We start from the raw sequence: 14,779 nt of genomic DNA, 5'->3' as shown, positions 1-14,779 counted from the left end.
TAGGCATTTCCTTAGGACTTTTGCCAGCAGATGTGGTCTCATTCTGCAGATGAAAACTCCTGAGGGCATGATTTTTAAGTCCTCCCATGATATTTTCTTAGGGAAATGTCTTCCTTGAATTCTGCACACCCCTTAGCAGGTAGAATTGTTTCATCCTCCTGTGTGTTCCAGCAACATCTGACATACTAGTAACATGAACACATTTATCTGTGACCTACTCTTACAGCCTGTGAGAGCACTCAGGACAAGGGCTGATACCATGGTATCCACCTCTATGTGATGGTGACATAGTGACATCAGTGACAGAGCAATGCTAGAGCCCAAACTCCTTTTTGGATGAATGTGTGCATAAAGAAGTTTTATTCCTTAATTTCAGTAACGCATTGGCTCAGTCCACAAGTTCCCAAAGACACCGTGGGAAGATGGTGCATGGCTTCATCGATTTTTTTCATGAAAGTATGCTCATATAACTTTTAATGTCCTCTATTCACTCACATACCTTAGTTTCCTGGAGAATGAGAAGTAACATCCCAGAGAGACAATACAGGTGACTAGAGGGGCAATTTGGTATATCTTACAGTTTAAGGAAGAGCCACTTAGGGTTTTGTCAATAATTAATCTGAAATAAAAGAATCCCACATCTGTGATTCATTTTACCACGTATTTATTTTTTTAGCTAGTTATGCTATAAAGATGAACACATCAGTTAAGCTCTGACCCTAATTTAGATACATTGCTCCGTCCAATGCTGCTTAGATCTACTCGTGGATTACTTATCAAGTTCATGCCCCTCAGGGCTTCATGGCTGCATCCTTGCCCTCAAAAAAATCAAAATACCAGAGAGTCAGTCTAAGGTTTAGCAGCCCAGAGAGTCTTTTGGGTGAACACACACCCTATCAAGAGTGGCCCAGAGCATTCTTCCTGTCTAGTCTCAGAGCCCATCTGCTGCCCAGAGCTATATGAGTCATGCCCAAAAGACAGGAAGAGAGAGAAAGACGACAAATACCAGATTCAGAGGCAAATCCAGAGATTCAGAGGCTAAGACACACTTGTGAGCATGCATCAGCCTTAGATTATGTGTGAAGCCACCTATGCCTTAAGCAGGGAAGACAGGCTTTTCAGAGGTACCTTTGGGAAACTTCTGGCATGAAAATGGCCAAGCAGAGAAAGCTCCAGAAGGGAAGAACATCTCTTTCTGTTCTGTAATTCTCTCTCATCTTCTCAATCTCCACTGAACTCTTTCATTGGTTGGTTCTGTAAATGGTGCTGGTCTCAGGCAGATTCATTCTCCTGGACTCTCAAATGTCCTCATTTCACACTACACTCTGTTCAGTCCCTTAATTTTGTTCTTCATTCTAACAAACAAATGAAAAACCCTATTGCTCTTCATCAGCTGGGAAACTTATCTGACAAATGTCTTAAGTATAAAGATAGTCATCAGTGTCATGAGCCAACCCATGCTAACTGTCCATCTGGAGCACACTTCAGGAGGAAGGCCACTGAGGCTCACTGTAACAACGTTCTTCACCAGTGGACAGCTCAGCTAAGGAAAAAATGGACCCAGAAAATAGTGGCAGGGCAGGTCTTGCTCTCCCAAACCCACAAGAGCCCTCCAGGTAAGTACAAGCTACTCTTTTTTCTTATTCCTAGTGGGCCAGAGACAGTCACAGTGCTGAGGAGATGCAGTTCATGGATGTAGGCACAGACCCAGCTGGTTGAATTAATATATGGAGTTTAAGGAAACACGTTGCTATACTTTGCCAGTAGTTCTCTCTGGGTGATAGAGAAGTTTAAACTTAGCTTGTGAACTGGAAATAAGTTTTCTCGCAGCAGGGGCTCATTTTCTGGGATTGAGGTAGGAGAGTTCGTACTATCAGTTGAGATTTCTTGCCTCAGCAACTGATGTATGTTAAGGGAAACTTTTCAGCATGACCTGGGGCTCCTTACTGGTTACTCTTTGTGAACCTCAGGCTAAGGGGATCCTGCCCCACTGTTTAGAGGGAAGCATTCATGAGTGAGGCTGGTGGAGGAGCATGATTCCGTTTTCCTTTTCATACTGAAGTTGAACATGTTATTAAGACTTTCCTTTTAAAGTTTTTAGGAGAGGCTGATGACAGAGCTTTGAGAATCAATATTGGATTGAATATCACTGCAAAATATTAAGTATATCCCAAAGTTTTAGAAGGGACAATATTTGCAGTCAGCCTCCTCTGAGGATGAAAGAGGGAATAGAGATTGAACTAACCCGTCAGAGCTGTTCCTGTGCACAGGAAGTTGAGTGTGAATATGTCTTTGACAAAATATATTCAGGTACATTTCTGTGTTAAAAAGACTGAGAGACACATAGGTAAATGTGCCTGTTTTTATTTTTACTCATTAGCATAGATCACTGGGAAAGAACTTGGTGTAGTAACCCTGGATTAGGACTTGGTTCATTTTCTGTTCCATATTGTTCATCTCATCACTGGCTAGACAGTGATTTGGCCACCAACTTGGACCCCCTGAGCTTCAGCTTCTTACTCATTTCAATGAAGATTTTAATTACAAGATTGTTTTTGAAAAAAATATACAATCAAAATCCTCCTTTTCTGTCAGTTGATAACTTTTCACAGAGAGAGAGAGAATTTTCTCATGGCTGAATTTCTGTTTAAACTTCACAGTGCACCTGAAATTGAACTTTCAGAAGTATCTCTCCATGAAAATCCCTTACTGGAGAAGGCTGCCTCATCCCCACCATGCCATACATGGCTGATATTTTTGAAGAGGGAACTGGAGTTTCTGGGGGTGAGTGAGCATCTTCCAACCTTAACCAGAGTAGGACTGGCTCTAGGAAAAAGTAGTTGGGTGCATGAACACGGTTTCTCCACTTGGATTCATGAGGCATGAGAAACCTGGTAGATGAAGAGGTGACTCTGAGCCCAGTTGAATAGAGAGAAGCATTTCTTCATGAAGACTAGGATAAGAATGGCAAATAGGATCTGCCAACTCTGGTCAGTTGCTGGTAGATTAATATCATTAATATCCAATTAATAATTTTTGTCTACACTTCAATGGAAAGAACAATTATTGATGTCCACCATGACTATGTAAATAAAGGTACATGAGAAATGATTGGCCATGTCTGCATTAGGTCATGCCTGAATCCATTCTTAGAGAGACCTGATGATACTGGAAAATATTGTGTTTGAATTCTGTCTCAGGATTGCCTGAAACATCAAAGCCATTTCTCATGTTTGGGCTTCAAATCATAAGGAATGTGAATGTGATAAGGGAGTCTTGGAGAAATCCTTCTTAGTCTACAAAACATATGCATTTTTTACAGGTAACACAGATTCTGGTTGGCTTGATATGTCTTTGTTTTGGAACAATTGTCTGCTCCGTGATCAATATTTCAGAACTTAAGGAAGACGTTTTTTCATCATTTAAAGCAGGCTACCCATTCTGGGGAGCAGTGTTTGTGAGTAAATATCTACATTTGCTTCTGAAATAACACTGCACATAGCTTTTCTCTTGTTTAGGTCAGGTCCAACCAACGATTTATTCCAGTATTTAGAGTGTATAAACATATAGTAGTTTGCAAAGTGCTTGGGTTAAACATGTTAGCACACTTTTGTCAGACGAGAAACCTGAGATTGATAAAAGTTAAATGAATTACCCAAGGGACATTTTGCTTTCTGTCACTTTAGATTAGTTTGGATTTTCTAAGACTTTATATAAAAAGAATTGCACAGCATACTCTCTCTACACTCTGGCTTCCTTCACTCAGCATAATTATTTTTAATTAATCCATGCTGGTTTTTGTATCAACATCTCATTCACAAGGACATACTTTAACTCTAAGAAATATTGCATTCGCTTGGAACTCTGCTAAATACTTAGGAATTATCAGGTCACCTACCTGTTCACAACTCTCCTTGAACTTTTGCCATATTTTATTTAACCCTTCTCTCTACTCACCTTCATTCTATATGCTTAGCTTATTAGGTGTCTCTCAACCCATCGTACACGAAATTTTGAAATTGTTTTGAATTTGTGCTGTTGATTTACATTTTCAACGAATCTTCTCCCATGTACATTTTGTAATTACTATATGTCTATATGGCATATGTCAGACTTGAGATCTACATGCCACAAACACACATTTCTTGCCCAAAGGAGCTGACACTCTAACACACAGGATGCTCATACAAACAAATAATCACAACAAATTAGAGTCATTCCATAATAGTCATGTACCAGGTCTGCAGGACCTTGCTACTCTGAAAGTAACCGATGGATTGTGAGGGTCAGCATCACCTAGGAGGCTGGTAGAAATGAAGAAACTCAAGCAACCTCCAGGACCAAATAAATTAAAGTCTGTCTTTTGAAAAAGACCCATAAATACAGACAACAAGCTGGTGGTTGCCAAAAGGGAAGAGATTGGGGAGGGGGTGGGTAAAATGGGTGAGGGCAGTGGGAGATACAGGCTTTCCATCATACAATAAGTAAGTTACGATGATAAAAGGCACAGTGCAGGAAATATAGTCAGTGGTGTTCTAATAGTGCTATATGGTGACAGATGGTAGCTACACTTGTGGTAAGCATGTTGTAATGGATGGAGCTGTGGAATCACTATGTGATACACCTGAAACTAATGTAACATTGTGTGTCAACTACACTTCAATTAAAAAAACAGAATCTGTATTTTAACAAGGCTATCATATGATTCACATGCACATTTAATATTGAGAAGCGCTCTATAGGATAAGAATATAATGAGCTTCTGGGGAATATTAATACATCGCTTTATAGAGTACCCACATGGGGCCCCTGGGTGGCTCAGTTGGTTAAGCAGCTGCCTTTGGCTCAGGTCATGATTCCAGGGTCCTGGGACTGAGCCCCGCATCGGGCTCCCTGCTCAGTGGAGAGCCTGCTTCTCTCTCTCCCTCTGCCTGCTGCTCTGCTTACTTGTGCTCTCTCTCTATCTCTCTGTCAAATAAATAAATAAAATTTTTTTTAAAAGTTATTATAGAGTACCCACAACTTTATGTCATATTTGGAGGATGGGGCTGTAGGGGAAATAATTGTCTAAGACTCACTGGGCTTTCCCATCTTTCCTTTTGCACAGTTTGCTATTTCTGGATTTTTGCCAATTATGTCTGAAAAGAAGCACACCACCTGTCTGGTGAGTCTCTATCCATCCTTGAGAAGACAAGAAAGATGGAATTTTAGGAGTCTTGAGGGAGACTTGTCCTCATCTCCCATATTATGAGTGAACGTGGATATGTGGGGTTTTTTTTCCCCGATCTATTTTGTGTTGGATATAATCATTAAAAGTATAATCATTAAAATATCAGTTGTCTTTTTGAGAAGACAATAGAGTATAATTACCTTGGCACTTGATTAAAAAATACCCTCACACCGGGCTTTGTCCTTGTAAGTACAATCATCTGATCAGATATGTGACATGTTTCTGATTAAGGAGACTGTTTGAGGAGAGATGATGTGTGTCCACGTGGGTCTTTCTGAACTCAGTCTTGGGAAGAAGTTTACAGATGCTTATTAAACAATGAGTATATTTCCAAGATTTTCTTTTTTAATTTACATTTTGATCCAATGCAAGGTTTTAATTGTGGGCAACCAGCCCTAAAAATGCAGACATGCACTACTGAATGCACAGGCCGATGGAGGCTCGGGTCTGAGTGCTGTCCTTCACCGTCAGGTGTGGGGAACCCTGTGGGCCAACACTGTCAGCAGCATAGCTGCCGGAATAGGAATCTTCATCCTGACGGTCAACCTGAAGAAGAGTTCTGCTTTTATCTACAACTGCCAGGAAGTTTATGGAGAGGACTTCTGCTTTATGGCTTGTTTTTCCACTGTATGTATTACTTGTGGGGGAGGTAAGATCTGGGTCCCGCTCTAAGTGAGATCCCTCTCCCTTTTCTGTGAACATTGTCCTTTGCTGTAACCTCTCTCCCATAATGTACTGTTCTGGGGGTTCATGCATAGAGATGCTGGCTGCTGCCCCCTCTCCTGCTGAGTCCTGTGGCATTGGAGTCACCTGCATTGAACCATTTTGTGGCTTTCCCATGTGTGTTTCACTTCACTGGGACTGATCACCTCGGGGGGGGGGGTGTTGTGATGAAATGGTGATGAAATCAGGGACTGCTATAAAGGAGCCCACTTTCAAGGTACCTACCTTGTAACTCTACTTGTCTTGGTTATTGTTCAACAGGAAATTGTGGCAATGATCCTGTTTCTCACCGTTCTGGGATTTTGTAGTGCTGTGTCCCTCATAATCTATGGGGTTGGAGAAGTAGTCCAAGGGAACAAGGTAAGTAGAGGCCTGATTACTCAATCCTGAATAACAAGCTGAAGAATTTAAGCTTCCTCACTTAAAAATATGGCTTGGATTTCCTACAAAATTTCTTCTAGAAAATTTTTTGTCCATGTTTCAGTATTTTGATTTCCAGATCTCTTATTTTAAATCATATTTTCCACTCGTAAGAGCATAAATCTCATGGTATAATCCCATGACTGAGGATTAGGAAAGTGGAATCTTCGTAATTTTAGAAACTGCAGATATGCTTCTAAGTGTGTTGAACATGAGAGACGAATATGCAGGTAGCATATGATGGAAACACTCAGGTATCTGGGCTTACTTTCTCTTCCAGAATAGCTCCCTTGTATTTGTTCTTGCTCTCTCCTTTTTCTCAGCTTTCATCTTCCTACATGCTCTGAAGCCTCAATTTTCTTTCCCTCTTCATTCACAGCTACCAGCTGCATTTTCACTTGCCTTACCCATGCATTATACCTTTGATGTATGAAAAAGAATCACTAATGCTTGACAAGCATACACTTACTCAAATCTTCAGATGATACACAGTCTCTCCACCTGTCCACTTGCCTGAAGCATTCAAGTCTGGTGGCCTTTTTTGATTGCTTTCCTCCAAAGATAAATAAGACAGCAGATATACCCAAGTTCAGATACATAATAGCCTTGCCAACTTGTTTTTGACAGACCTTAATTTCTTCTGGGCCCACTTGGCCAGCAAGTCTGGCTTGATTTGTTGGAGATGGAGGGAATAATTATGGTGTAATGAGGGAGAGTATGAGACTCAGAAAGGCAAAATGAGATGAGTTAGGTTGCACAAATTTTTTGCCTAGTGGTGGAAAATTCCTGGTGACTGATATTAAATCATTTTTCTCTCATCAGATTGCAGAAGATCGTCTTTATGAAGAATTAAACATATATTCACCGATTTACAGTGAGTTGGAAGACAAAGTGGAGGCTTCTTCTCCCGTTGATTCATAAGAATCGTGTCTCCAGAACATCCTGACTCACGGCAAAGGTCTAGAATAAGCCACGATCTTTGTTTAAGGGGCTACCGGCAAAATTTCAGTTCTGTTTATGGTCTGCCAGGTTTACATTAGGATTTATTCTCCAGATGGTAATATTCTGTCTGATGTTTCTGTTCACCTAAACTTCCTCCTACCCCGCCCATTTGTGGATATGTGATAGACTCCTACTTTTCTTGTTTCCTATTGCTGTCTCGTACGGGAACTTTTGTGGGAAGTCAACATGTAATCAGCAAGTATTTGCTGTATGCCTGTAACATCCACTAAACAAGTGGAAGGCTGGTTGAGAGCTGAATCAAACTTTGACAGTTTTGGAACACCTGGGTGACTCAGTCAGTTAAGCATCAGACTCTTGATTTTGGTTCAGGTCATGATCTCATGGGTTGTGAGATCGAGTCCCATGTCAGGCTCCTCGCTCAGTGGGGAGTCTGCTTCTGATTCTCTCTCTCCCTCTTCCCCTGTCCCTTCTCCCACGCCTTCTCTTTCAATCTAATAAATAAATAAATAAAATCTTTTTAAAAAAAGAGTTTGACAGTTTGATCATGTTTGGCTCTTCGCCCTTTTCAGAGTTCACAAGAGTTACACGTGTGCTTGATAAATGTCCCCCTACTGTGAATTTGGAGGTGAGAAGGAGAGCAACTTAGCAGATAATTAGCATTAGGAGGATAGTCAGACGGAGATTTGAATAGAATCCTGTATGCTTGTATTAATCATTTTGACGAATATTTATGATATCAACTTAACAATGGGTGCTTCCTGCTTATTTATGTGTGATCTTCTATGGAGAAGCCAACATGGAATGCAGAAGGATCACCAATCTTATAAAATGCTTTTGAATCCCAGGCCTACAGCTTATTAGAGTGTGCTGTGGCAAGTTATTTAATTTTTTGGCTTGTTCTGGCTTTTCTCATCTGTAAGATTAAGATATTAGGAGTAATTTACCTGCCAGGATATTGAAAATAATTTACCTGCCAGGATCTGTTGTGGGAACACACACACACACACACGCACGCGCGCGCACCCTACCATATATGTAACTTTTCACATGCAAGTATTTTGAAATCCCCTTAATGATATCATATTTTTTCACAGACACAAAGCCTCATAAAAATCTGTATTATTTCCTGAATCACCAGCACATTCACTGACACAATTTGTGCAATAATGTTTGCAGATTGATGAGTGGGCAGTGGGGAGTTTTACTAAGTTACTCAATATCTGGTGAGGTGCGTGGGTGAAAACAGGAAAATCATAAATGGAAAGATCATTTAGTGAAGAATGTGAAATGAAAATAAATTAATGAAGACCTGAGCTGAAATGGAGTCAGTGGGAATGGAGAGAAGTGGTCACATCTAAAACACGGAGTGAAAGAGAAATTGGTAGATCTTGTTAACAAGTTGAATTAAAGGATAAAGTTAGACAAGCAACCAGTTGATGAACACATTCTGTCATTTGATCTCGGGTCAAAGGAGGCCAGGAGAACTGATAGGAAGTCAGAAATATGAATTGACGAGGGAGGAACATAGATAGACCTAAATTAAGCTCAGTCTCAGACTTTCATTTTTAGAAGACCAAAGAGAAATGCCACGGAGTGAGCCTGATTGTCCAATACAGAGTTTGGTGAAAGATGAAATTTGGTGTCATTATAAGAGAAATCATCGTTAAATGAAGCCGTTTAACACTCTGAGGAAATTATTTTGAGATAAAAGTGAAGCCAAGTTAACCTTCGAATACTGATAATCCCCAGGAAAAAAAAGAAGGAAAAACAAATCTAGGGTAGAAGTTACAAGAATTAGTCAGAAAAGTGCGCTGTGAAACAGCAGGCAGCAGGCAACTCAAAGTAGAGAGAGGCCCAGTAAGGAGAGAATAACTCACCATCAGAGACAGTATCTGCTGGTTTGGGCAAGAGAGACATCTACAAGAGAAATCTTGCCCCCGGCATGGGTGAGAGAGAAGTTTGCCTCCAGGTGAGGCACAAAGATAGGGCAGAGCCAATAACAACGGTTAATGAATGCCAGAGCCGCAGAGAAATTCAAACCACAGCGTGGTGGTAAGTGAATAAAACATTTGCAGTGGCATTTAAAAAGAGAGTATGTGATATGAGAAGTAAGAAAATAGATGGCCAGTAGCAAGTCATGTAGAAAAGTAAGCAAAATATTTATGTTGCTGTTGCTGTCTTTGTTATGAAGAGGAGGAAAAAGTAGTTCACATCTTAGGCTAAGCAGATGAGTCCTGACAAATCACCTTGTGGTAATATTCACAAGTCATTAATAAAATAATTATGTTTTATGTACTTAGAGTGCCAAAATTGGAAATTGACAGGAAGATATTAGCTTCCCCAGACTAAAGAAGTGATCGCAGGATCACACACTTGGTATGCTTACTCAATCCAGTCCCTCAGGTTTTCTACTTTCACTTTTCTTTTCCTTCCTTCCTTTCCTTTTTTTTTTTTTTAAGATTTAAAAAAATTTATTTATTTCATAGGGACAGAGAGGGAGAAGAGAGAGCACACGCAGGGGGAGCAGCAGAAAGAGGGACAGGGAGAAACAGGCTCCCTGCTTAGCAGAGAGCTAAACACCCATGACCCTGGTATCATGACCTGAGCCGAAGGCAGATGCTTAACTGACTGAGCCACCTAGGAGCCCCTCTACTTTCATTTTTCTGAAATAAAATTATGTTTCTCAAACTCTGATAGCAGCATAAAACTACACCCTTTCACTGTGCTGCTTGCTAAGCGGTATTCCCATTCTGGACCACATCACCTCTTTGCCGTATATGTTCCCATCCAAACTCATACAGCTGGTCTACCAGGACCTCTAGAAATGCATCCAGTTTATCTTTACAACAGTAGCATACAGTAGCACTCTTTCCCCCACTCAACTCCTATTTTAGCCAAATTGTTGACTATATCTTTCCTGGGTACACAACACAAGCTTTGTCTTACTCGGAGAGCCTCTTGTCACTAGCCCACTTGAGGCAGACACGGAGCACACGGCTGGCCTGTTCTTCATACATGCTGCTTCAAATTATCTTTAAAAGTTTCCACTTACAGGTCATCTTCTCCACGAAGGCGCCGATACCACACCCGTTCATCCAGACTCCATTTCTTGCTCCCTAACCGCTCTACCCCACGACACAGTGTATGGTCATTTACTGTGAGTGTACTTGTGTCTTCCCGGTGCATCCTCAGTTACCAGTATTTGTGCAATAAACTGCAATACTTTAAGTTGATTTTTTGTCTGTGTTTGTATTTGTGTATGAGGAGAAGGGTCTGACCAACAGTAATAGAGAATCAAAGCATCAATTCAGTGACGCCCGGGACCAAGGACCTTCTTTTTGCAGTTCTCCTTTTTGACCAGCATTTTATCAAATGGAGCAATCTATAAATAACCCTCTGGACAGAAAACAGCTGTAAGAGCACTTGTCCAGCAAGAAACAGTGGGATAAAGTGTAAAAGAAACTGTGTTCGTGAATCTCATTTTACAAGTAGGTTCTGACTCTAATTTATTTGCTGTTTTATGTGAACTCGGGACAATCTTCTCGCTCTGTGGACCTCGGGTTCTGTGTCTGAAAATGAGCAGAAAGTGTTTGAAAATGCAACAGATTTCCAACTGATCTTTCTGTTTCCATATTCCGTGCTTTTGGTAATCACAATGATTAAGTTTGTGGCTGGGGTAGCAACGACGATCCGAATTATTTGATGCAAGTTGATGTATGGCCTAACAAGGCACCTGGGATGATAATATTTGTTCTAAACTCCTCTTAACAAAAGCTAACCAAAGACTTCTTTCTGAAAATTGTCTTAGAGATAAAATTTCCCAAATAATTCCTATTCTATGAAGTTTGGGTCCACCTACAAAAAACAGTGATAAAAAAAGGATACCGCATTCATCATTTCAGCTTGATGTAGGGTGTTGAAATGAATTGATATATGTAAGAGCATGTAAATCCATTGGTAGTTGCTGGGTTTCATGAGTATTTTCCTCTCCTGGAAAACCTCTACTCTCAATGCCATTAATGGGCTCAATTAATGTCTCCCAAACAGCTTCTCTCTGGGACACCTGCATAGGGTTTTGGTGAATGACACTGAAGAAGAGGGATTGTTTTGAATGTGAACTTGGGAATATAATATACTCAGAAGCAAATTGTAGTAGCTATATTAAATACCAGCTCTCTCATCTGGGCAATTTTATCTTCATTTATTTTTCTGATTTCTTGAATGGATGTATTAAACACAACTATTTCAAATTCATTGTGTATTTTCAAAGATCCTAGTGCCAAGTGCCTGGAATGGTGCATGGGACCTATTTTTGCATTCATGAATACTGATGCATAATCAAGGAAATTAGGAAAAGAGACACTGTCCCAACTTCTCAGAAGCCTTTCAAAAAATTCACCTAAACCTTGTTATTTCTAGTTGGAGAGAGTGGGTGTGGGACCCTGGAACAGATGAGGGAAGATAATTATTAGCAGCCTTCACATAGAATAGTTCTAGATAAATTGAAATGCATGAAATGCACGTTAGAGGATGGCACTGTCTTTGCCCTAAACAGGTAGAGAAGTAGACAGGGAGAGGCCCTAGAGAAACGAGGTACCAGATGAGCTTTGGGAAACATCTAAAAACATTTCTCTTGGGTGATGAGAAATTCTTAACGCATACCATCAGCCTATTAAGAGCAAACTGCTAGGAAAACATAGTGCAAGAGCCTCAGTGTGAAACAAGCACAAGGAACAGAGGGATGGATAATCAAGGGAGATTCTGGGCTCTAATGTTAGGCTGTGCCATAGAGGCACCTGGATGGAATAGTTCATTTCCTGTTCTTGTTCTCTGGTGGCCCCAGATAACATTTTTGGGTTGGATTCTGACCTGTGCTTCTGTGAGGACTTGATCGCTGGGATAGATTTAGGCCAGGCAGGAGGGCTGGCCATTAGTCTGTGCAAGAAAGTAAAGAATGGCTTTCTACATAGTGTAACAGTTTTCAGTACTCTCTTTTCCAGAGACAAGTATCCTAGGATAGACAACGGTCACTTTCAGCCTCTAGCCACATTTTGCCACTTGTAAATGAACGGATATTTCATCTCACAGGATACTATGCATATGGCAGTGAAACAGAATAAGAGTTGATCCCCTGTGGGATTCCAGACACTTTATTCCTTCACAGAACAGAAGAAGGGAAATATGCTGTGAATCCCGCCTTTCAGAAGTTCATATTCAAATAGGAGAGAGAAAAAGAAAGAAAGATTCCCTTGGGTGAACAGAAGATGCTGTTAGAACACAGAGGAACAGTATTGCTCGCAGGGAAGGTAATACAGGAAACCGACCATTAAATTTTAAAAAGCCAAGCTGGAATTCAAATTCTTGTGGGAGAATAAGAAAGAGAATAAAGTTAAAGTTAGTTGAATTTCCACTAGGTCTCTAGGGGAAGGTCTTCTTCTGGAAGCCTGCCTTGTCTTAGCTCATTTTAATCCATAAAACAAACTTTGAGATAAGGAACATCTCTCTTTAAAATCTGTAAGTTTCTTTATACAACAAGAATAGAAACAATTCACCAAAGGTCACTTAGCCAGTAGATGCCAGAGCTGGAATTTAAACCAAAGCGAGCTGCATTTAATATCTATGTTGTTTCCATTTGGCTCTACTACCTGTTTTGGTTACGAGGGGTGTGGAATTACTGAGTCCTGTCATCTTCCAAGTGACTGGTCATTTGTTCCTCATGTGGAAAACTTGGAGCACTGGAGTGACATTGGCATGATAAAGCATAAGACATCACCCCTCTTTGTTCCATTTATGTATATATGTATATATCCATGTACGTAAGCTCCATGCTCCATGGAGCCCACTGTGGGGCCCAAACTCACAACTGTGAGATCAAGACCTGAGCTGAGATCAAGAGTTGGAGGCTTAACCCACTGAGTTACCCAGGTCCCCTGATCCCCCCATTTCCCCCTTTTAAGCAAATAATCCTGCATTTGTCCCTGAGGACAAGTATGTCTGCAGGAGCTGTGGGGTTTAGACCGTACACCGAGGGACCCAGGAGGAGTCTTGCTGACCTGTGCGTCTGGTGTCAGGCAGACAGATCTGGGTAGGGGCTGCTTGCTAACTGACCACAATGTCCCTTGGCCTCAGTAGAGGAAAACTAAGAGAGGGCTCATCTGGGCATTCATAGGCAAGAGACACTCAATAGAAGTCCAGCCTCACAGAGGAGAGATACTAGCACTCTTTGCAAAACCAAACCAAAACAAATGCCAAGTTTTGATACACTGGAGAGGTAAAGAGGAACTTCCAGTGATGCCCCTTCCTTGAGGAGGCAGAGCATTGGGCTGAAGTAGTTGGTGGCCTTCTCTCTCTCTCTCTCTCTCTCTCTGTCTCTTGGAAAAGCGAGAACAATGAATGAGTTCCCAGCTACTACAGATGTGCAGGTCACTGCTGGAGAAAACTGTTTCTTTCCTGTACCACCCTGAGTATGGAGGAGATCAAGAAAGAGACAGATAAGAGAATCAAAGGCGTGAAAGGGACTTAGTTCCTGCTGACTGCTCTTAGGACTCCCCTACAAAGAAACCACCTTTAGGCTAATAACAGATTCCTCAGCAGAAACCCTACAGACCAAGAGAGAGTGAAATGACATATTCAAAGTTTTGAGAGGAGGAGGCAGGGGGCAAGATGGTGGAGAAGTAGGAGACACTGTTTCAACTAGTCCCCTGAAGTGGAAGAAAAAACTTGCCTGTCAAGAAAACTGTATGCAGCAAAGTCATCTTTCAGATATGCAGATATGAAGTTGAAATACAGATTATTTTCCCGAAAAACAAAAGCTGAGGGAGTTCATCACCACTAGGTCTGCCTGGCAAGAATTGCTGAAAGCAGACATCCAGGCTGGAATAAGAAGTTAGTTAAGGACATGAAAGTATACAACACATGTTGATAAGGGTCATTATCCATCAGTTTTGGAATCTCTTGATTTTGTAACAGAATAGTATGTTAACAACTAACAACAGTATAAAGGTTAAGGAAAATGATATTAAAAATAACTATCGCCACTATAATTTGTTAACAAATAAACCATCTAAAGGAGGGAAATTGTGGCATCAAAAATATAAAGGGGAGAAAGTGGATGGAGCTTTCGTTTGCTATTGAAGTTAAGTTGCTGTCAACATTAAATGACCTGTTTTACCTATAGGATGTTTTAGGTAAACCTCGTTGTTAAACCTCAAAGAAAAAACCTATAGTAGATTATGATCAGAGACAAACCATGAGAGACTCTTGACTCCAGGAAAAAAACTACGGGTTGCTGGAGGGGAAGTGGGGGAGGAGATGGGGTACCTGGGTGATGGGCATTAAGGAGGGCATGTGATGTGATGAGCACTGGGTGTTATATGCAACTAATGAATCCCTGAACATTATATCAAAAAATAATGATGTACTATATGTTGAATAATTGAATTT

At 40.8% G+C, this 14,779-nt stretch overlaps 1 protein-coding gene across 1 annotated transcript; it reads left to right on the top strand.

The window, feature by feature from the left end:
• The first annotated feature begins 1,063 nt into the window (after window positions 1-1,063).
• LOC123949093 (high affinity immunoglobulin epsilon receptor subunit beta-like) lies at window positions 1,064-7,777 on the top strand. The gene is made up of 7 exons (XM_046016408.1): window positions 1,064-1,616; window positions 2,661-2,784; window positions 3,323-3,457; window positions 5,108-5,164; window positions 5,702-5,857; window positions 6,215-6,313; window positions 7,196-7,777. The coding sequence occupies exons 1-7, from the start codon at window positions 1,555-1,557 to the stop codon at window positions 7,292-7,294; spliced, it is 732 nt and encodes a 243-aa protein (XP_045872364.1). The 5' UTR covers window positions 1,064-1,554; the 3' UTR covers window positions 7,295-7,777.
• The last annotated feature ends 7,002 nt before the right edge of the window (window positions 7,778-14,779 follow it).

Source organism: Meles meles, chromosome 8, assembly GCF_922984935.1.
Source record: "Meles meles chromosome 8, mMelMel3.1 paternal haplotype, whole genome shotgun sequence".
Classification (NCBI taxonomy): domain Eukaryota; kingdom Metazoa; phylum Chordata; class Mammalia; order Carnivora; family Mustelidae; genus Meles; species Meles meles.
Note: the sequence above shows the minus strand (reverse complement) of the source record. Positions and strands in the feature narration are given on the sequence as shown.

Coding starts and splice junctions, on each gene's coding strand:
- LOC123949093 (XM_046016408.1), top strand. CDS start 1,555: ATGGACCCAGAAAATAGTGGCAGGGCAGGTCTTGCTCTCCCAAACCCA. Junction 3,458..5,107: donor CATTCTGGGGAGCAGTGTTT/GTGAGTAAATAT, acceptor CCTTTTGCACAG/TTTGCTATTTCTGGATTTTT. Junction 5,165..5,701: donor AGAAGCACACCACCTGTCTG/GTGAGTCTCTAT, acceptor CTTCACCGTCAG/GTGTGGGGAACCCTGTGGGC.